Consider the following 23,046-nt stretch of genomic DNA (forward strand, 5'->3'; position numbering starts at 1 on the left):
TTGGTAGGGAGCTGACAGTGGGGGGGCCCTGCAATGGGGGACCCTCATGGTGGGGAGCACCAGGAATGAGGGGACACCAGCAATGGGGGGACACCAGCAGAGGGGGGCATCAGCAGAGAGGGGATCTCAGAAGTGGGGGTCACCAGCAGTGAGGGAGCCCTCTCTGGAGACACTCATCGTGGGGGCACTCATGGTGAGGTGCTCATGGCCCTGGCTCATGTCCACACTCCCTGACCTGCCTCCCTGCCTTCCTCCGCAGGTACCTGGGCCCCAACACTGGGAACATGCACATCGTGGCAGATCTGTACGCCGAAGTCACCGGGGTGCTGGCACAAGCTAAGTAAGTGACTCAGGGTCCTGTCCTGTAGAACATGTCATGTCCTCTCTCCCAACGTGGGACTCACTGGGTGGTCAGGTGCTTAGTACTCTACTACTAACTGAAAGGTTGTCTGTTCAAATCCACCTGGGGGTGCCTGGGGAGGAAGGCCAGGTCTTCTGCGAGGTCTCAGCTCTGAACACCAAGAGTCACCACAAGGTGAGGGCAAACTGGAAGGAACTGACCTGTTCTTATCCCAGTGTTTGGACTTGGATTGTGTCCCAGCAAAATATGCATGTAAAGTCGAATTCCTCGCATGTGGACAGGGAGTACTGGTGGGGTGGGGTATGATGAGTTAGGGTGCTAATGGAAAGGTCAAAGGTTCAAATCCACCAGCTTCTCCAGGAGGAAAGGTGGATGGTCTCCTCCCTAAAGACCCACAGCCTGGGAAAGCTAGCGGAGAGATGCTGTGAGCAGAACCGACTTGGCAGAGAGGTTTGCCGGGTGTACACGTGGATGTGATGCATCTGGGGCGGGGTTTTCTGCATTGTAGTCATGGGACTATGTCAGAGGAGGGTGTGTCTCAGGACAGTCACCACAGAGAGAAAAAGTGCCGATGGGGGAGAGCAGTTAACGTGTCACATGGACTCTCCAGGGTAACAGAGAGCAGATGTGAGAGAAGCCGGGGCCTCCCCCGGAGCAAACAAGAGAGTCTTCCTCACAGCGGCTGCCTTGTACTCAGACTGCTGGCCTGTAGAGCTGCTAAAGGTTGATGGTTTGAATCCATCAGCCAGTCCATAGAAAAAGACCAGCACCCTTCTCCTGTAAGCATGCATGGCCTCGGAAGCCCAATGAGGATTGTCATGAGTCAGAACAGCTCAGCAGCAGTTGTTGTTGTTGTTGTTAGAGACCATCTAGTCAGGTATGACTCCCAGCGACCCTGTGAATAGATCCAACCCCTGTCCTGTCCTGTGCCTTCCTCAGTCTCTGACACAGAGTCTGCTGATGTACTTGTGTGTCACTCGTCTCACTGCTGGGGGTCTTCCTCTCTTTTGCTGACCCCCCCCCCATCTTTCCAAGCATCATGTTCCTCTCCAAGTAATAATTTGAGAATACATTTCTGTTTGCTAAAGCACACTTCATTTTTGTTCTGTATTTTATGACCTTTGACCAACTGAGATTCATAACAGGTATGCAAGGATGGTTCAACATAAGAAAAACAATCATCATAATTCACCATATTAACAAAGCAAATAGCCATAACTATATAATCTTAGCAATTGATGCATTAAAGACATTTGACAAAATCCAGCACCTCTTCCTGATAAAGACACTCAGCAAAATTGGAATAGGAAGAAATGTCTTCAACAGAGTGAAAAGTATATATGCAAAAGCAAGAGCCAACATCGTTCTCACTGGAGAAAAACTAAAAGCATTTTCCTTGACAAGGATGTTCACTGTCACCACTTCTATTCAATATTGTTGGAAGTGCTTCCAAGGGCAATATGACAGAAGGAAATAAAAGGCATCCAGATCAGCAAAGAGATAGTAAACTATCACTATATGCAGATGATATGATAGTGTACACAGAAAACCCCAAAGACTCAACAAAAAAAAAAACCTGTTAGAGTTAGTAGACCAGTTTGGTAGAGTGGCACATACAAGATCAATATCCAAAAATCAGTGGAATTTCTCTACAGTAACAATGAGAATTCAGAGAAAGAAACCAAGAAAGCAATACCATTTACAATAGCCACTACAAATTGAAATACTTGGGAGTGAACCTAACTAGAGACACAAAAGACCTGTACAAAGAAAACTACAGAACATTTCTGCAAGGCACAATAAAAGACCTACAGAAATGGAAAAATGTGCCGTTTGTGGATAGGAACACTCAATATTGTGAAAATGACAATCCTACTAAAAGCAGTCTACATGTTCAATGCAATCCCAATACAGATACCAAATACATTTTTCGAGGAAATTGAGATGGAAATTGTAAAATTTATTTGAAGAGGAAAGATACCTCAAATAAGCAGAACACTCTGAGAAACAAAAACAGAAGTGGAAAGCATAGCACCCCCTGACCTCAAAAACTACTGCACAGTGGTAGTAACCAAAACAGCAGGGTACTGGTACAATGGCAGGCACATAGACCAATGAAACAGAATTGAGAACCAGAAATGGACTCAGCTATCTATAGTCAACTGATACTTGACAAGCAAATAAAATATATCAAATGGAGAAATGACAACCTCTTATCAACAAATGGTGCTGGCAAAACTGGACTGCTATCTGCAGAAGGCTGAAACAGGATCCACATCTCACACCATACACAAAAATCAACTCCAAGTGGATCAGAAACCTGAGAGTAAATCCCAAAACCATAAAGTTAATCAGAGACAAACTGGGATCAAGCTTAGAAAGCCTAGTATACGGTAAAAAAAGACTGCCAAATACAGCCAGAAATGCACAATCTGAAGAGAATGAAATTGATGAATGGGATCTTCTAAAGATTAAATCCCTGTGTTCATCAAAAGCTTTTTCCAACAGGGTGAAAAGAAAACCTACCCACTGGGAACAAACATTCAGCAATACCATCTCAGACAAGAGTCTCATAAATAAGTTCACAGAATGCTCCTGGGACTCCACAAGAAAAAGACTGATAACACAATTACAACATGGGCAAAGGGTTTTCACAGAGGAAGATATTCGAATGGTCAACAGACACATGAAGAAATGCTCAAAATCACTGGCAATAAGAGAAACGCAAACCAAAACCACAATGAGATACCATCTCACTCCAGTAGCAGTGGCAAAGTTTAACAGGACAGCAAGCAATAAATGTTGGAGAGAATGTGGTGAGATAGGAACTCTTATACATTGTTGGTGGGATTGTAAAATGATACAACCACTCTAGAATGCAGTTTGGCGGTTCCTCAAAAAGCTGAACATAGAAATTTCACATGACCGAGCTATTGCACTGCTTGGAATATACCCTGAGAGAATGAGAACTGAGGCACAGATAGAGGCTTGTACACTAATGTTCATTGCAGTGTTATTCCCTATCACAAGAACATGGGAACAACCCAGATGTCTGACCACAATGGAGTAGATTAAGAAATTATGGTGCATTCACACAATGGAACACTACACAGCATGCAAAAGCAATGATTTTATAAATTACTACCTAACTTGGGAGGGACTGGAGGGCATAATGCTCAGTGAACACAGTCCCTAAAGACAAATATTGTATAAAACCATCATTATAGAATGAGTATGAGTGTCCAAAGGGGAGAAGGTGGAAGCAGAGGGTGAGGATGGGCAGGAGGGTGGTTAATCATAGGACCATACAATCTGATGAGTGAGGGGTGAAGGAAATGGGAAGGACCTGGTGAGAAAAACAATGTGTTTAAACTCTGTCAATAAACCCATATTAAAAAGGGGGGGAAGCAAACAAAAAACCCAACACTTATTGATCATGGGGTTTCTGTGGTCCTTTTCCCCATACTGCCCACTGCATCCCAGATCTGTATCACATGGTGGTCACTTGGATGTTTTTTCGTTTTCCTTTATGTTCACAAACTGCCACAGAATGTCAGCACACAGCTTACACACATTCAACTCACAGCCCTTGAGCTGCTTCCCACTCAACAACCCTCTACCTGATTTCCAAGATTGTACGCCCCAGCTGATGGGAGGAGACAGCCTGTCAGTGTCACATGGAGCAGCTGCTGGACTTGAACCACCGGAGACACAGCCTTTAGATTAGCAGTGCAGCTCTCTACAGACTACGCCACCAGCGCTCCCTGTCTGCACGGAAAGCCAAAACAATTGTGTGCCTCACTTTATTGCAGTATTTGCTTTATTGCGCTGGTCTAGAAGGAAACTCCCATATAGCTCCAAGTTCTGTCTGTATTTCTGTTAGAGGAACACTAAGCAACTAAACCAGCAAGGCAGGCCATCAAGGAACACGCTGGGGCTTCTCCACTCTGTGCTGTGCTGGGGCTTCTCTGCAGTGTGCGCTGTGATGGACGGGGCTTCTCGGCTGTGTGCTGAGCTGGGACTTGTCCACTCTGCACTGCACTGGGGCTTCTTGGCTGTGTGCTGAGCTCGGGCTTCGCTGCATCGGGGCTTCACCACTCTGTGCTGCACTGGGGCTTCTCTGCAGTGTGCGCTGTGATGGACAGGGCTTCTCTGCTCTGTGTGCTGTGCTGGGGCTTGTCCACTCTGCACTGCACTGGGGCTTCTTGGATGTGTGCTGAGCTGGGGCTTCTCTGCAGTGTGCGCTGTGATGGACGGGGCTTCTCTGCTCTGCACTGCACTGGGGCTATTCCACCCTGAGACATCTCTGCAGTGTGCGCTGTGATGGACGGGGCTTCTCGGCTGTGTGCTGAGCTGGGGCTTCGCTGCACCGGGGCTTCACCACTCTGCACTGCACTGGGGCTATTCCACCCTGAGACATCTCTGCAGTGTGCACTGTGATGGATGGGACTTTCTCAGCTGTGTGCTGCGCTGGGGCTTCTCTGCAGTGTGCGCTGTGATGGACGGGGCTTCTCTGCTTTGAGTGCTGAGCTGGGACTTGTCCTCCGGAACATGCCAGGGCTTCTTTGCTCAGTGCACTGTGATGCGACCTGCCCTCAGGAGATGTGCTACATGGAGCCCCGTGGAGAAGTTCTGCTCTGGCCGTGTGGACTCTTGAGCACAGTGCCGGCTTCACTGTCTCAGAAGTGAGGCTGGCTGCTCCTTCCCAGATGATGTTCTGTGCTGTCAACTTGGAACTGACCCATAGCTGACCTTCCAGTGGGTTTTCAGAGGCAGTTAATCACACAGTAGATTTTCCATCCATCTTCTGCAGAGCAGCTGGTGGATTTGAGCAATATACCTTTGGGCTGACAGTATACTCTTTAACACAAGGCCACCAGAGCTTCCCAGGCGCACACCAGGAACCTCCTATTTCTTTTTATTGTTACCATGTTCACTTGACAGTCCAGGCAGATCCAAACTTGGAGTCCAGGGATTTCTGGCGACAGCAGCAGAGACTCAGCCTGACCACATCACATCTCTCTGTCTGACTGTTCCAGAGTTCAGCAGTTGAAAGCCTTGCTCTCTGTGACTGCTGGGCATCCCCCTGTCGTGAGGTGGGAGCAATCCCTGAACCTGTGCCCCTTTATCATATCCTGTCCAGCTCACGTACACCTACATTGGGGATCAGAAGCCCTACAGGGGCTACTCTTTCCTCTAAGAAGTGGATGATGGACTCAAACTGCCAGCTTTCCAGTTGGTAGCCCAACTCATAATTAATTCACTCTGTCACCAGGGTTCCTTCCCTTTCACCATAAATCAGAACACACACACCCCGCCCCCAGCTGTCCGGTAGATTCCAGCACGTAATTACCCTCGGTCAGCTTTCAAACACTGTAAATCTTCATGGGGAGGGGTGGGGGCCTGCCCATCTTTCTCCTCTGGACACCTGGTAGAGCTGAACTGCCGGCGTTTCCTTTACAGTCTGAGACACTGCTCCACACTGTCAGGGACCTCGCTTCATTCAGTGCTTTGGTGACTCAGGTGCCAACCAGCTTGTGGGTACGTTGAACCCTCCAGCCACCCTGAGGAGGAAGGTGAGACCGTCCATTCCTGCGGACGTGGCAGCAGAGACCCGACTGGGCACGTCTGGGCTCCGTGCAGGCTCAGACTCACTTTGTGCCTGATAGACTGGACGGCAGTGGGACTGGTTTGTTTAGGTTTATCTGACTCAGCCATAAACATTGCAGGCTTTGTCACGGGAGCAAGTCAGCTCTCTTCCCAGGTAGCTGTGAGTTGGGATCCACGCAGTGACAACAGGGCTTTATATTACACATCTATCAAAGAGTATTGTAGCAATTGTGATTTCTAAGCCATTTTTAAAAAGTGACGTAAAGCATCTTGGAACTATTTTTATGTAACTTCAGTAATGTAACTATTGGCATTTGAAAAGATGAATTACAGTTTTCTGATCCGTTAACTCAAGCACATCTACCTCATTCCCGGAAATCATTATAAATGGAATGTTAATATGCTTCTTGCTGATTCACCAAACGCTGAAAATGTATTTGTAATTAAAAAGAAAAGCAAAACAAAACTACAAACTTGTTGCCCACTTGAAGCACTAGGTAGAGAAGGTAAAAAACTACATCATTCAATATGGATTACATCTCAACATCAAGAAAAATAGAGCCTCACCATTGGACCAGCAGGCAACATCATGATAGATGGAAAAAAATATTGAAATTGTTAACTATTTCATTTTACTTGGACCCACAGTCAACGCTCGTGGTAGCCGCAGTCAGGAAATCAAAAGATGCGTTACACTGGGGAAATCGGCTGTCAGGACCTCCAGGAGGTCTTCTAAAGAGCCAGCAGGTTGGTCTAAAGGCCAAGATGTGCCAGGTCCATTTGCTTTTCCATGGTTTTCATTTGCTTCCTGTGCACCTGGAAGTTGGACAATGAATAAGGATAACAGAAAAAGAAACGATGTCTTTGAATTATGGTGTTGGCAAAGAGTACTGACTGTTCCATGGACTGTGCAAAGTGTCTTGAAGGCAGTACACCCAGAGTGTCCCTCACGAACAAGGATGGACACTGCGTCTCATTTACTGTCAGCATATTTTCAGGAGGATCCAGTCCTTGGAGAAAGAAATCATGCTGGGAAATGTAAGATGTCAGTGAAAGAGAGGAAGACCCTCAATGAGACAGACTGACAGGGTCACTCCCACCAGGGGCCCGAGGGGGGAGACGGTGAGGGTGGTGCGGTGTAGAAGGTTCAGATCGGGTGTTCACAGGGTTGCCGTGAGTCACAGTTGACTTGATGGTACCTCACAACACTGTCCTCGCTGACCCAGTGGGTTTCGGAGGCTGTGAATCACACTAGAAGAGACTGGCCATCTTTGTGCCTGGGACCTGCCGGGGAGGTACCACGTTGGGGTGAGCAGTGTGACTATACTGACCACAGCACCAGAGTCCCCCTCTTTGTAATTAACTGACTGTAATTCTCCCATCCCCCCTTTATCCCGCTGTGTCCAGTCGATTCTGACCCACAGTTTCTGAGGGAGAAGACTGCCCATCTTTCTCCCGCAGAGCACCTGTGCTGACTTCTAACAGCCAGCCTTTCAGTTAGAATCTCACCGTATAATACACTATGCCACAAGGGCTCTTTAATTCTTCTTAGTATTTGGACTGTTTAAGAAGCAAATATGGCTTCTTGTGTTTCTGTAGTTACTGTGGCTTTTGCGTGATAGTGGACACTTCCTTTTCCATCACCATCAAGTCAGTTCCATCTCACAGCCTGCAGGACAGAGGACGGCTGCCTGGGGGGTGTGGAAGCAACGGACAAGGTGGAGACGGCTGAGCCCAAGCTCTCTTAACTCCAAAAGGGGGACCTCTCCCCACCAACAGCATCCACAGCATAAAACTGGTCCCCCTTAGGTTGGACGTGTCTCCTCCACCCCCACTCCTCTGATCCTGCATCTACTTCTGCGCATCCCTGACTCGTCGCTGCCAGTGAGTCACAGACGCGACTTCACTCACAGCTGTGGAGTTTATTAAGGAAATAGGTTAAGGAGTGAGGTAGGGAAAGATATCACACGGTGAAGGTCAAGCTTTAGAGAACAGCAGTCCAAAGCCAAGTTATCAGCAAGACACTGTTCCTCAGTTAGTTCAGACAGCTTCTCAGTCAACAAGTGAAAGTCCAGACTGAGTCCAGCGGCACAAATGAAGAAGCAGCTGGTTTCCTCAGTCCAGCGAGCTCTGTCTCACAGCGGTCACAGGTCAGTTCAACTCCACGGTACACAAAAGCAGTCATTACAAGAACAGATTAGTAGAGATTTTCCCACAAAATTGATGGGTTCAAACCCCCACCCTCTTGATTAGGGATGCCCACGTAACCACTGTTCCCCCAGAGCTGCTAGTGTCCACCATGGCCCACAGCCATCAGGTCATCCGGGCTCTCAGTGGCCTTGTAGGACAGTGTGGAACCGTCCCACTGAGCCTCCGAGACTGTTGTAGTACAGAAGAGGGCGGCTTTATCTCTCACCTGAGGAGCACTTGTTGGTTCGAACTGTCCACCCTCTCATTAGCAGCCAGCCTCTTCATCCGCTGCCCCAGAGCCACTCGCTACCCTGTAGTTGCCTGTCACTGATGGGTGAGTCAGTCTGGCCCTGACTTTTCATTAAACCGTGACCGTGTGCTCGCCACTGACTTTCTTCTAAAATGTCTACTCTGACTTGTCAAAGAGTTGTTTCAGATGTCTGGGATTCTGTGAGTTATCCCCTTTCTAATCATAAATTCCCTTCCTATCATCAAGTTGGGCACAGTGACTTAGTGGTAAGGAGGTGCACCGCCAACCCAAAGGCACACAGGTCAAGTCCACCAGCTGTTCCCCAGGATAAAGGTGGACAGTCTCCTCTCGTGAAGTTTACAGCCTCTAAAAACCTGCTGGAGGGTCAGCTAAGGTTTGGTCCCGACTCGATGGTACACAACAACAGTCATGGAAAGGAGCCCTGCTGGTGTGGCGGGATAAGCACTGGGCTGCCGGCAGAAAGGTTGGTGGTTTGGATCCACCAGCTGCTGGTGGAGAGAATGGTGACGATGCTTCTGTAGAGGTGACAGCCTTGGAGACGCCAAGGGACAGATCTCCTGTCCCTCAGAGCCGCTGGGAACCAGAGTGGACGCGTCAGTGCTGAGCTTACTGCTGTGGTTAATGACGCTTCACTTCCAATCAGCCTTTTTTCTTAGAAGGAGCCTCCGGACAGCGGGCTCTGTTCACAGAATGTAATGAGTCTCGGAACTTCACCCTGCTTCTTCCTTCTCCCTTTTTTTTGTGATTTGAGCAAACATTTACAAAGAAATTTGGGTTTCCGCTCAACCATTCGCACACAATTTTTTAGAGCATTAATGGCAATACTCACAGTGAAGGGGCCTCCCGCCCACTGCCCTGCCTGTGATTCTCGTTCTCATTCTTCCGTCTTACGCCTTCTTTCCGCCAGCTCTTTACCCCTGGGCAATGCTGCCCCTTCGATTGTGTGTGATTGCTTACTCTACGGAGTGAGTGCCTCCCTGTATCAATAGTCACCTTCACCTTATAGACCTGTCTCTTGTCAAGCCAGGGGGGTGATTGTTTTTATTCCAAAGGGTGACGGAGGCCATAGCCAGTGAGTCCTGTCAGTAAGACTCAAGCCAGTAAATCCAGAAGTCGTTCAGGTAAGTGTTTGGTACACGTTCCCTTGTCTCTGGATACTTAGAGGATCTTACACTGTTTTCTAACCTCCTAAATGTATGGTCTAATTATTTTTTTAAAAATCTGTATGATGCATTAAGAAGCACTGGTAACACAAATGATTCAGCACTCACATGCTGATAACCAAAAGGTTAGCAGTTCAAACCCACTGAGCAGCAACTGACGCGTGAGGACCTGTGAGATCGGCTCCTGTCAGGACGGTGGCTGGGCAACCCTGGAAGGCAGTTCTCCTTGGCCACTCGTGGTCACTCTATTGCCACTGTCTTCCCTGTTATTATACTTTCAAATGACACAGTTCAGCTCCTTGAAGATAAAACCAAGCTGCCTTTCAGCAAGTTGCTTCTAGAACAGAACAGAACACCCCGCAGGGCTTCCTGGGCCTCAGTCTCAGGCTGCTACGTCTCTCTGGGGAGTGGCCGATGGACCAACGACTGACCTTCCATCCAGCAGCCAAGTGTTTCAACCCCTTCACCCTGAGAGCTCCCTTCCTTGGAGATCGGAACTGGATTTTGGGGTGATTTTTTTTTCTATCCATCAAATCAAGTTGGGAAGTCCCATGTATGTAGTGAAAAGCCTATTCCTCTTTTAGATACAACTTGAATTTTCCTGTTATAAATTTGTCTTTAACTTGAAAATATATTTTTCAGTGACAATTAACCTAAAATAATAAAAGAAACAACAGCAGCCTCTTCTTCATATTTTTTTTTTCTCTTCTTCATATTTCCTTTCAAGGAGAGAAGTCTGTCCATTTGGGGATGTACCTTTCTAATAAATCCACCTTTACTGTTTTACTCTTTGAGAGAGAGAGAGAAGGGGAGGGGAGGGGAGAGGAGAGGAGAGAGAGAGGAGAAAGAGGGAATGGGGGAGAGAGAGAGGGGAGGGGAGAGGAGAGAGGAGAGGAGAGAGAGAAGAGAATCCATTTAGAGATGCTTTTAGTTCAGTGCTGTCCACTCAGCTCTAAGGAGTGTGACCGATGGACCTTGCTGGTCCTGCCCCATCTCAGCTGTGCTCAGGTCCCTTGTGCAACCTCTGTGTTATTTCGTCTTGTGGAGGGGCTTCCTTTCTTTGCTGACCCTCTGCTTTTTCAAGCGTGACATCCATCTCCAGGGGCTGATCCCTCCTGACAACTTGCCCGGAATATGTGAGGTGTCTCCACCCTCACCTCCCAGGAGCACTCTGGCTGCCTCGTCTGAGACGATTTGCTTTCTTGTGGCTGTCGTGGCGTGGCCAGTGCTCTTCACCGTGACCATGGTCGAGCAATGTGAGCAGGCCTGTCCCCTGGCGCAGCCCCTGCATTGTCACTGCCAGAGCCAAGCATGCGCTGTCACAGATGGTCACAGTGGGAGGTGGTCAGCCCTCCGGGTCTCCAAGGGTGTTGGACATCACTAAGCCCAAGGGCACAGAGCTCTGGGTATGGCTGCCTTAAGAACTCGGTATTTTGAGGGGCTCTGGAGAACCCCATGCCAGCTCCCTAGCTCATAGCTCACACGGCCTATTGGGCAGAAAGAATCCCAAGCCCACTGCTGCCTGGTCACTTCCCCGTGGTCAGTGGAACAGAACTGCCCGGTCCACGTCCCCGAGCTGTGCTGTTTACAGAAGCTGACTGCCTCATCCTTCTCCCAAGGAGGAGCTGCTGGGTTCAAACCACTAACCTTGCAGTTAGCAGCCCGATGTGCAGTCTACTCTGCCACCAGAGAATAAAAGAAAAAATTGGGCTTTCTTCACAGTTCTCCAGCTCTTAAGACCGCCTTTGGGGTAGCAGCTCAGTTGCCTACACTGCACAACAAAGCTCGCTTTGAGAGGTTTTTTCCAGCCAAATTCTCAACATTGGGTTATCCGAGGATGGTGGCCAACATCCATGGTGGGCAGTAAGGCCCACGCCATCCTGCTCTAGAGTCAGATGGTTGCAACTCCGCTACCATGACTTCCTGGCCCATTTATTGATGGGTGGGTTTTTCTTTCTTCTTAGATTCCCTGCTGTGAAGAAGAAATTTATGGCAGAGCTGAAGGAATTGCGGCGTAAGGAACAGAACCCCTACGTGGTACAAAGTATCATCAGCCTGATAATGGGGATGAAATTCTTTCGGATTAAGATGTATCCAGTGGAAGACTTTGAGGCATCTCTTCAGTTTATGCAGGTGATGTCCTGAGCAGAACAAAGATAGCCAACGTGAACCATGTCCTGGTCTTCAGACCACTCACCTAGATTGTGAGACGTCAGAGTTGTCGGTGCGAGGGAGGGAATCCAACCTTCTCCTCTGTCCTTCACCATGGGCTCCCTAACCAGATAATAGAAATTTATTTTTTTTTCTTAAAGATGTGTCTTCTTTTTTATCTTTTTTTGTTTTGACTTAAGTGAAAGCTGATTCGTTTTCCACTCAGCCATTCACGTGTACTTTACGGCAGCCCCCGCAGAGCGTCATAACCTTCCCACTGCTGCCCAGCGGCTCCTGTCTGCAGTCCTCCTTCCTCTCTGTCTGTCCTCTGTGTTTATTCTCGGAGAAACGCTGCACTTACGTATCATCTTTGAGTGGTGTCAGTGGAATTATTATTTGTTGACTTTTTCCCCTTATTTTTGGGCTATATTTGTTTTAGAAATTTAGCTGATTTTTTGTTTTGTTTTATTCTTTTGAAATCGGTAACATGGGATGGTGATACTATTGAGAACTTTTAACAGGTGAAGCAAGAATGGAAGTTCCTACTATAAAAAGGAATCTTGATTTTTGAAAAACCTACTAACCGGCGTGGATTTAGAGGTTTCTTGCAGTGTTAATCCCTTCGTGCCGCATGATTGTTGGTGACGAGAATTAAGCAGAATGCCCTGCTCTGTGGTCGTGGTGGTGTTGATTACTGTTGAGTCGAGCATGACTCAGACCAACCCTATGAACAAAAGGTCCGAAGCCTTTTATTAACTACCAGCATTTATCAAAGTTCACAGAGTTTCCAGAGTTTATAAAACATTAGGATAAAGGGAGTGCTGGTGGCCTACTGGCAAGAAGCTGTGCTGCAATCCCAAAGGCAGGCTGTTCAAACCTTCCAGATGCCTTGCTGGAGAAGGAGGGGCAATCCTCCTATGGCAGTCCGATCCGATTCGATGGTACACAACAAGTTAAAAAAAGGAAATGAAAAAATGAAATATTAGTATAGAAGAGGATTTTCCTAAAGCTGTTGTTAATTCAGTTTGGTGAGGACTTTAAGTATCAGAACCCTTAGGTGTGGTGTTGGTGTTAGGTATTTTCCAGCCCATTCCAACACTGTTTACAATGGAATACACACTGCCCAGGCCTACCTCACGATGCCCAGACCTGCCCCATGCTGTCCAGGCCTGCTGCATGCTGTCCAGGCCTGCCCAGGCCTTCCCCACTCTCCCCCATTCTGCCCAGGCCACCCCATGCTTCTCAGGCCTGCCCCATGCTATCCAGGCCTGCCCAGGCTGCCACATGCTGTCCAGTCCTGCCCAGGCCTGCCTGATGCTGCCTAGGTCTGCCCCACACTTTCTAGTACTACCCAGGTCTGTCCCACGCTGTCCAGGCCTGCCCAGGCCTACCCCATGCCACCCAGTCCTGCCCAGCCCTGCCCAGGTCTACCCAACACTGTCCAGTCCTGCCCAGGTCTGCCCCACGCTGTCCCGGTCTGTCCCACACTGTCCAGTCCTGCCATCTCTGTTCAAGCCCTTGTTGCAGCTACTGTGAAAATCCACCTCCTTGAGGGGCTTCCTCTCTTTAGAGGTTAGAAATCCTGTCCACTCCCTATGGCTGGAGCAGACCCTCGGAGAGATTGCAAAATGACGTGATGCTGAGGGGACCTCACTCATGACTCCAGCCTCTCTGATGGTTTAAACCCACCAGCTGCTCTGAGGGACGAAGGTGGACAGTGTCCTCCTGTGCCGTTCATAGGAACTGCACAACGGGACCCCAGCGGAGGGTCAGCTAGGCGTCGGTTCTAACTCAAAGCCCTTGAGTGTTTTGAGGGTTACACGATACCACAAGGTCGTGTGAGTGTGTTGGAATGCTAGTGGGAAGGTCATTAGTTCGAATCCACCAACCCCTCCATGGAGAAAGGCCATCTGCTCTCTTACAGACTTGGGGGTTGCTGTGACCCTGAACCCTCTCAGGGATAGTGATGGGGGATCTGGGGGGGAGCTTGGAAAAGCACATTGGAGACTCGGAGGAGGGGCAGGGAGTTGGTGTTAAAGGGGAGGAACAACTCGGAAAAGGGGGGTGAGGACGGGTGAGGTGTAGAACTGGAAGTTCAGCATCCGGCCACCCGGTGTCCACGCAGAAGCCGTGGCCTTGGTGTGTGCTGTGCCGTGTGTGTCCTTCACAGACACTCACCAGTCAGCACCTTGTTACTGCTCTGTCTGGGGGTCGCTGGGAGTTGGAACGGACTTGTTGCCAGCAAACAATGGCATGTCAGTGTGTGTGATCGCTCTTCACCAGCCTGGGTCACTCTGCCCTCCTTCCCCTTACTGTGTTTCTGCTTCCCAGGAATGCGCTCATTACTTCCTGGAGGTCAAAGACAAAGACATCAAGCACGCCTTGGCTGGGCTGTTCGTGGAGATCCTGGTCCCAGTGGCCGCCGTAAGTCACAGCTCTGCTGGTTCCGAATGCCCTCCAGGTGACTGGGCTGTCAGCCGTGGTGCTGTCACTCAGCTCACCTCTCTGTCAGCCGTGTGCTGACGGTCACGAGGATCGCCTCTCTGTTGCAGGCTGTGAAGAACGAAGTGAACGTCCCCTGCCTCAGAAACTTCGTCGACAGCCTCTACGACGCCACTCTGGAGCTCTCTTCACGCAAGAAGCATTCCCTGGTGAGTGGTGACCAGATCCACAAAACAAGCACACAGCAGGCGGGAAGATGCCCCCAGACAGCCGGAAGGGTTGTAAAAGGATTGCTGACAGCTCCCTCCTAAAAATTGGTGGCTGCTGCTGTTGCTGCCATCGTGAGGTGTGGTCCTGACAGCTCTCGCTCGTGGACTTGGTGCTCATAGGCAGCCGGATAACCTGTCCTGGTCCTGCCGTCCTCACAGTCTCCCCATCCCTGCCGTCACTGTGACACCCCACCTCACTGAGAGCTTCCTCTTCTCTTGACCTTGCCCTGCTCCAAGCATGACACCCTTCTCCAGGGACAGCCCTTCCCACAACATGCCCGAGTACTGGGGACCAAACCTGACTGTCCTTGCTCCAAGTAGCCTCTGGTTGCACCAAAACCAAGACATATTTCACAATGTGGAGCTTTAGTTTAGCAAGCCTTCATGGAAGCATCATTCCGTGCAGGAGTTAGAGCCTCTCACCTCAGACGACCCTTCTCGACCCTGGTGTTTATTTACAAGATGGGCTTAACTAGAGTTTTGTTTTAATTTCTGAGATATTTTGCTTTCCTCCTTTAAGCTGGAGACTGAAGTTTATGATAACCGTTGTCCCTCTGAATCCCCAAGGCTCTTCATTGCTTGGTGCTCTCCTGAGGAGTCAAATGGATAGAGGCAGAAAGGGAGTTAGACAGACTTGGCCACAGCTAAGGTTCTCCACGGGCTGGGAAACAATCCCTGGGAAGGCTTTATCTGCTCAAGAGCAGCATGGAGCATTCTATTCAATTGCCACTTCATTCTCTCCTCAGTGACATATAAAGCTTTTGTTTGTGATTTAACCAGTTAAGTCAACTGAATGATAGATAGTAGGAGCATCTGGTAAACCCTCACTCACCATATTGTCAAAGCACTTCCAATCTGTTGTTTCTGAGATTAGCTAGATAGAGACAGAAAGCGAGGGGGGGGGGGAGGGACAGGGAGAGGAGGGAGAGGAGAAAGGAGAGGGGAGGAGAGAGAAGAGATAGATACACACACACACACACACACACAGTGGGAGCGATTCATACTAGTTGCAGAGTATGATGGTCATTGCCATTATCTGAGAAGCTTTCAGAGTGACTTCATAGGAAATTTCTTTTTCTCATATAATCTCTAGCTTGGTGTCCATCTGGGTAACTCCATGCATTTTTTTCTTTTATTTTAAGATTATTGACTAGAACTAGAAATGCTCTCAGTGATCATTATTTATCATTCAATTGACTTAAAACTAACTAAGTACATTGTTATGTATTGAATTGTCTCTTGCAAATTCAAATAGTTGTTGCTGGAAGCTGTGGAGCTGATGTTCAGTTTAACAAAGCACAATGCCCCACGGGGTTTTCTTGATTGCAATCTTTGTGGGAGCAAGTCACCAATTCTTCTTCTCACACAGGTAGGTTTGAACTGCCAGCCTTTTGGTTAGCTGCCCAGTGCCCTGAGGGCACAATGATGAAGGATTCTGCAGCTAATCTGAAGGGAGTTGGTTCGAACCTGCAGCTGTGTGGAAGGAAAGACCTGGTAGTCTGTTCCCATAAAGGTGATGGCTGAGGAAACCCAGGGGTGCAGTTCTGCTCTGCGGCATGGGGTGCCTTTGACTCAGGACCAACTGGACAATACCCAACAACAACTCCAGCTACTGGCTGAGCTAGTGTCATTTTTGTTTAAACCTTCATCACTCAAGTTCCGTGGGAGACTTCAAGATTCATGATATGTGATCCAGCAAAGCAGGGGCCATCCTGTGCCGGTATCATCTCGGGTGGCCTCTCTCTGGCTCCTCGGTCTTCGCCAGTTGCCGCTGGAAACCAGCCCGGGCAGACGGCGGAGCACAGTTGCACCTCTGTTTATTCGCTCATAAGCACATTCCTCCTGTGGTTCCATTTGTCTTGGTGGAGTTCACTATTGCAATAATATTTTCCTTAGGAATATTCCTTAATTACAGGACAGTTGCTAAAGAGAATGCACCTACCTCTAAGACATGGGCGGGCTGCTGGATGTTTATGACCAAAAGAGCAAATGATAGTTTTCAAACTTAGTCTCTCTTCCTGCTTCGAGGGGGGAAGCACAGTTGGAGAGTGATCTAAGAGAGTGGATTTGTTCTTCAGACCCATGACCAACCCCTGACTCTGAGCCCTGGAAGAGGGGGAGTTAAGCCTCAGCTGCTGACTTAAAGGTTGGTTGTTCAAACCTACCCAGGGAGTCGACAGAGAGATGTTTAGTGATCTGTAAGCTGGCAGACTCGCATGCCCTGTGGGACATCTCTACTCTGTCATCCAGGGTGGCTGTGAGTCAGAATCTCCTCAGACACGCACCACAACCATACCTAGAAGGTTCTAGATTATTCCATCACCGTCATCATAACTAACAGGTCTGCACAATGACCAGCTCTGATAGCACCCGCTAGGACTCATTCTGTTGTGAAGTGGCCTGTTCTGTTTTGGTCTGGGGCCAGGCCTCGGAACAGCGGGACATGGTGGCAGAGTGATTCTTGGAAAAAAGTATGTTTCAAAGTCAGTGGCACGCAGGGAAATCCGAGCGCAGTCGATCTTCTGTATGCACGTGGAAAGTCCATTTTTGTTTCCGAAAAAGCAGATGACATGGAGTGGCTGGGTGCAGTGTGGCTTCCACCACCATGGACTCGGTTCCACACCTGGTGACCCTGCGCCCTGTGCCCGAGGATGCCGTCTTCACGGAGCCAGAGCGTGTCATCTTCCTCTCTAGGAGGGGTTTGTGGATGTGAACCCCTGACCTTTAGGTTAGCTGGCCAGTGTGTCATGCACTGTGCTGCTTGCCCGAGGTCGTCATTTTGAAGTCGCTGGCCACTCTGCAGGAGAGAGAAGAGGACTGCTCTTGTGGAGATTCATGGCCCCTGGACCTCCGTGAAGTCTCCCCAGCTGTGTCATCAGCTGGACAGCAGAGGAACAAAGACCAAGGAGGGGAGGGAGTGACCACTGAGTGATCGCACCAGGGCTGACTGCACCCAACCCTCAAAGGGTGGGCAGCCTTCTCCTTGGGGGCACACTAGAGCCCCCTTGCCCTTTAGGGAGCTCTGGTAGCCTAGAGGTAAAGCATTGCACGCCGTCCCAAAGGCACACGGGTTGAATCCACCCACTGCTCCATGGGAGAAAAACGGGCAGGTCCCTCCTGAGTGATTTACTACCTCTGAAAGCCTGCTGGACGGCCAGCGAGGAGCTGACCAGCGGCACGTCACTGCAGCATCGCGCTGAGATCCACTCAAACCCGTTGACGCTAACCTGGCTGCTGATAGTTCAGTCTTCAGCCCATTGTAGGCACGAGGTTTTGATATTTAAATTAAGAGAGGCTAGAGTCTTTCCAAGGAGCGCTGGTGGGCTACCAGGTTAAGCATTTGATTGCCGAATGAGAGGCCGGGAGGTTTAATCCACCAGCCACTTCACAGTTGACTTTCCTGAATATTACTCTCCTGGAAACCTACCGGACAGTTTCGCTCAGTCCTCCAGAGCCACAGGGAGTCAAATCCAAATCCACAACACTAGTCGAGTCCCGTTATATCGGGAAGTAGTGGGCGTAGTGGGCTGACAGCTCTTTTCTAAAACAAATGGAGATTGTTGTAAAATAGGCTCCTGCAGAATTGTCGTCGGGCTTTTTATGGCAACTGTGATGAGCCTTAAAACCACAATGCGATGCCTGCGAGTAACCTTCGTCCCCACTATGTGTTACCAGGTGACCATCTCCTCTCTCCGTAGGCCCTGTACCCGCTGGTGACCTGCCTGCTCTGTGTCAGTCAGAAACAGCTGTTTCTCAACAGGTGGCACGTGTTCCTCAACAACTGCTTGTCCAACCTTAAGGTGAGTCCCTCCTCCCTCCAAGGAATATCTGAGGAAACACACCCGGTCCTCACGCAGTGACCAGCACCCGGTCCTCACCTAGTGACCAGTACACGGTCCTCACGCAATGACCAGCACACAGTCCTCACCTAGTGACCAGTACACGGTCCTCACCTAGTGACCTGACACCCGGTCCTCACGTAGTGACCAGCACACAGTCCTCTCCTAATGACCAGCACACGGTCCTCATGCAGTGACCAGCACACAGTCCTCACCTAGTGACCAGCACATGGTCCTCATATAGTGACCAGCACACGGTCCTCTCCTAGTGACCAGCACACACGGTCCTCACGTAGTGACCAGCACACACGGTCCTCATATAGTGACCAGCACACGGTCTTCACGTAGTGACCAGCACATGGTCCTCATATAGTGACCAGCACACGGTCCTCTCCTAGTGACCAGCACACATGGTCCTCACATAGTGACCAGCACACACGATCCTCACGTAGTGACCAGCACATGGTCCTCACATAGTGACCAGCACACGGTCCTCTCCTAGTGACCAGCACACATGGTCCTCACATAGTGACCAGCACACACGATCCTCACGTAGTGACCAGCACACGGTCCTCACCTAGTGACCAGCACACGGTCCTCACCTAGTGACCAGCACACGGTCCTCACGTAGTGACCAGCACACCTGGTCCTCAGTCACTCACTTAGGCTCCGTTCTGGGGAACAAAAACAACCTAGAATCAGACATGTTCAGTGGATTCCATTTTAAGGGGACATTAGCAGGATACGGGGGGGCTCTAGAGGTATAATGCAGGACATGCTGGGCTGCTGAGAGGTCAGCAGGTGGAACCAGCAGGAGGGAGCCTGCCTGAGCCTGTGTTAGACCCACGATCACTGCTGTGCAGCGTTTGAACCCCTGGTGCAGCTTCTCTCTCAGCCCCTCCTATTGAGTCTCTTCCTCTCCATCAACCTTCACCTTTAGCACGTGTGAGGGTCTGACCCCTTCTCATCACATGTCCAGAGTATGTGAGGCCAAGCCCGTCGTCGTCACTTCTGACGAGCAGCTCGGTGTCTTCCTCGAAGACAAATGTGCTTGTGCTTCTGTCAAGTCATCGTACAGTTTCTCAACCAACATTGTAGTTCAAATGCATCTTCAGTCTTCTGTTTTCATTGTCCAGTTTTTACACGCATGAGACAGATGAGCGTCCCACAGCATGGGCCAGGGATATGTGAGTCCTCCAAGTGACATGCTTGGTTATAAAACCCTGAAAGCGTCCTTGGTGGAGCAGTGGTTATGCACTCAGCTCCTCATAGAAAGGTCAGTGGTTCAGACCCACAAGACACCAGTCCTGGGAACAGTATGGGACAATTCTCTTCTATCCTGTAGAAATGAGTTGGAATTGACTCAAGGGTAATGAGGCTGACTCTTGGATCTTTATAAATTCCTTTATGTGCTTATACATGTTAGTTTGTTTTGTTTTCTAAGACACTTTAGTTCTGATGAAATAATTAAGATTAATTATATTATTTGGGCATTTGCAGTCATTACACAATACTCTTCAGTAAAGCTGTCTTAAGCACCAACTATGTGCTGTTCTAAGAGCTGCTTGTGAAATCCAAGATTAGAATCACTCAAACTGGCAGCGAAATATAGTAGAATAGACAGAGAACTAAGCTTTTGCGTTTTCTGGGGGAGGAGAAGGCCGTGCTTTTCAAGATCCCCAACTGTAACTATGGTCATCCTTGGATGTATCACATGTGGGTTTATCCATCTGCTTCATGACCCTCAAGTCCAGCTCAAGACCTTTCTGTTACTTAGTTCATTTTTATTAATAGTTCACTTTGAAGTGAATAATTTATTAGCTTGTTATGGATCTGTAGATACACCAAAACAACTGCCACCAGTTCAATTCCGAGTCTTACCAACCCTGCTGGGCAGAGCGCAGTGGCCCCTGCAGGGCTTCCAAGCTGTTATCATCATGGGCACAGACTGCCTCTTCCTTCTGCCAAGAAGCAGCAGGTAGGCCTGAACTGGTGGCCTGGTTAGTTCTGGCTAGTGGTCCACAGCCTAAAGCGTAATGCATTGCACCGCTAGGACACCTAGAAAAGGCCTTTTGTTTCCAAGGAAAAAGGAACGTGGTCAAGCACGTTCCCGGTGCCCCTTCTCTCATCCAGTGATGCTAACGATATTTGTGGTGACTGTTTGGGTAGAAGTGCAGTAATTTATGTGACAATTGATTCCTTTGGCCAAAAAGAGACTTTTTTCCCCTTTTACCCAAAGTTGTTTTTGAAACACAGCAGCATAAACTTCCTTTGGAATGTGATGGTTGTGAGGCCGGATTGGGGTCTGGAGAGGCAGTCAAAGCATACCAGAAAGGCGTGCAGGACGTCAGAAGTCTTTAGCATGGGACCTAGAAACTGCATGTCTCCCTGTGCAAACAGATGTCAAGCGTTCAGATTTTTTCCTTTACCCTGTAAAAAAACATGCTTATCAAGCACCTCTAAGCGAGAGACACTGATCTAGGTAACAGGAATGAAGAAGCAGAAACAAACAGGCAGAACCCAGGGGTCAGTCTCTAGAAGCTTCCGTTCTGTATAGATTGCATGGCTGCATGACAAGTGGGCCCCTGTCCAGGGGCCAAACACCTCACCCATCCGCTCCAACCCACGTGGGGGCGTAGCTGGCTAGGTGTTGGGCTGCAGTGGTGTAAACCCCCCAGGGGCTGCATGGGAGGAAGATGAGAGCGTCTCGTCCCACTGGGGTTACTGCCTCAGAAACCCTGCAGGCTCTCCAGGAGCCAGAATTAACTGGTAGCAGCAGGTTTGGGGTTGACCCTCGTGGGTCCACAATCTGGACTGGACTCAGCCGGGCTATGCTTGCCTCGCTGGGGACAGCTTTGCAACCACACTTACTCAGAGCCTCAGTAGGATTTTAAAGGAGGGAAGCAATTATAACATGACACGTACACAGAGGGAGGGATGTGGGGAGACTGAACGTTGCACTCCAGAAATAGTCTGAGTCACTAAATATTTCTTAGTACCCGTTGTGTGAGAGGCACTCTAGTGGTGTAGCCAGGAAAGTGCTGGTCTGTGGAAATGTCCAGTATCAACAACCAAAACCAATACAAGGGCAGCTGTGGGATAGACTCTAAATGACTCACCTGCAATTTCAAGCTGAAATTGAAGGACATGAAAACAAGTACATGCACAAGAGCCGAAAACTGACCTTGAGTTTATCCCGTCTGAATTGAAAAACTCCAGTAATGACCAGAGTCTAGGTGAGTTGTAGGCATGACGTCATCCTTGGAGAAAAGTGGCAGTTCACTAAAAGGACAGGAAAGAGAAAAGGACCCAGTGGCAATTAGAAGGGTCTCTGAAAGGAGCTCTACACGTGGAAAAGCTAATGCAAACAGAACTGGGGAGGGGCAATGACCAGAATGTTTCAGGAGGTAGATGAAGACAACAAAGCAAAGTATTACAACAAAGTATGGCAGGATCTGGAGCTAGAAGGCCAAAGGGATGAATGTTCTTGGTATTCCCCAAGCAGGAAGAGCAGAAGAAACAGTTCGAGCCTCGAGTTGCAGTGCTGAAGGATTCTATGCGCAGACTAGTGAATCATGTGAAACACATCAAAAGAAGAAGGAGAGTGTACCCTGAGTCGCGGCCCGAGAAGCACATGCTCAGGAACCAGTGTTGCTGACAGAAGACGTCCAAGCTGCACTGAAGACACTGGGGGAAATTCTGCTGCTTTGAGCTGTCCAGTCAGAACCAGCTCGTGGTTCTTCAGAGGCTGTCACCTGCCCCATCGGGGACTTTCTTCCACAGAATAGTGTATGGATTCAAACCAGGTGCCTTTTGGGTTGTCAGCACAACTACTTACCTTTAAGCCACCCAAGATCTCTTGGCAAAAAAAAATAAGATGTCAAGAACTAATAGAATATCAGTTGAGCTGTTTCAGAAAACAGATGCAACCCAAGACATGCTCACTGGTCTAAGCCAAGAAATCGGAAAGACAGTTACTTGATCAACTGCCCTGAAGACAGTCACATTTGTTTTTATGCCCCAAAAAAAAGGTGCTCCATCAGAGTGCAGAAATTACCACATAACGTGCACATGCAAGTAAAATCGTGCTGCAGATTCTTAAAAGTGACTGGAGCAGTGCACCAGCAGAAACTGCCTTACCTCAGGCCGGATTCAGAAGAGGACAATGGCCAGCATTACTACTATCAGACCGGTCCTGAGTGAAAGCAGGGAACGCCAGGAAGTGGCTCATTTTTATTTTATTGCCTATGGATGGGCCCTAGATTGCACGGCTCATAATAAATTATGGATAATACAGAAAAGTGGGGATTCCAGAACACTTCATTTTGCTCAGGTGGCAACACTACATTTCTTGCTTAAAATGAAGACCTGAAGCACTTACTGCATAAAGAATAAAGACTACAGCCTTCAATACGAGTGACATCTCACTATCAAAAAACCAAAAATCCTCACCCCTGGACCAATAGGCCACGTCATGATAGATGGAGAAAAGATTGAAGTGGACAGTGATTTCATTTTATGTGGGTCCACAATCAATGCTCATGGCAGCTGCAGTCCAGAACTTTGTGTTGTGACAGGGACACCGCCGGTGGGTGTGTCTCAGGTGCTGCTGTGACAGGGACACCGCCGGTGGGTGTGTCTCAGGTCTCTAGAGCTGCTGTGACAGGGACACCACAGGTGGGTGTGTCTCAGGTGCTGCTGTGACAGGGACACCACAGGTGGGTGTGTCTCAGGTCTCTGGTGCTGCTGT

At 49.0% G+C, this 23,046-nt stretch overlaps 1 protein-coding gene across 1 annotated transcript in view; it reads left to right on the plus strand.

The window, feature by feature from the left end:
- FRY (furry homolog (Drosophila)) overlaps positions 1-23,046 on the plus strand; it is a 257,892-nt gene that overhangs the window by 88,834 nt on the left and 146,012 nt on the right. Inside the window, exons 7-11 of the mRNA XM_006879581.1 lie at positions 260-340; positions 11,560-11,728; positions 14,078-14,170; positions 14,299-14,397; positions 18,156-18,257. Of these exons, the coding sequence (XP_006879643.1) occupies positions 260-340; positions 11,560-11,728; positions 14,078-14,170; positions 14,299-14,397; positions 18,156-18,257 (544 nt within the window). The remainder of the gene's footprint in view (positions 1-259; positions 341-11,559; positions 11,729-14,077; positions 14,171-14,298; positions 14,398-18,155; positions 18,258-23,046) is intronic.

Source organism: Elephantulus edwardii, unplaced genomic scaffold (genome assembly GCF_000299155.1).
Source record: "Elephantulus edwardii isolate Elephantulus edwardi_28Jun2011 unplaced genomic scaffold, EleEdw1.0 scaffold00004, whole genome shotgun sequence".
Classification (NCBI taxonomy): domain Eukaryota; kingdom Metazoa; phylum Chordata; class Mammalia; order Macroscelidea; family Macroscelididae; genus Elephantulus; species Elephantulus edwardii.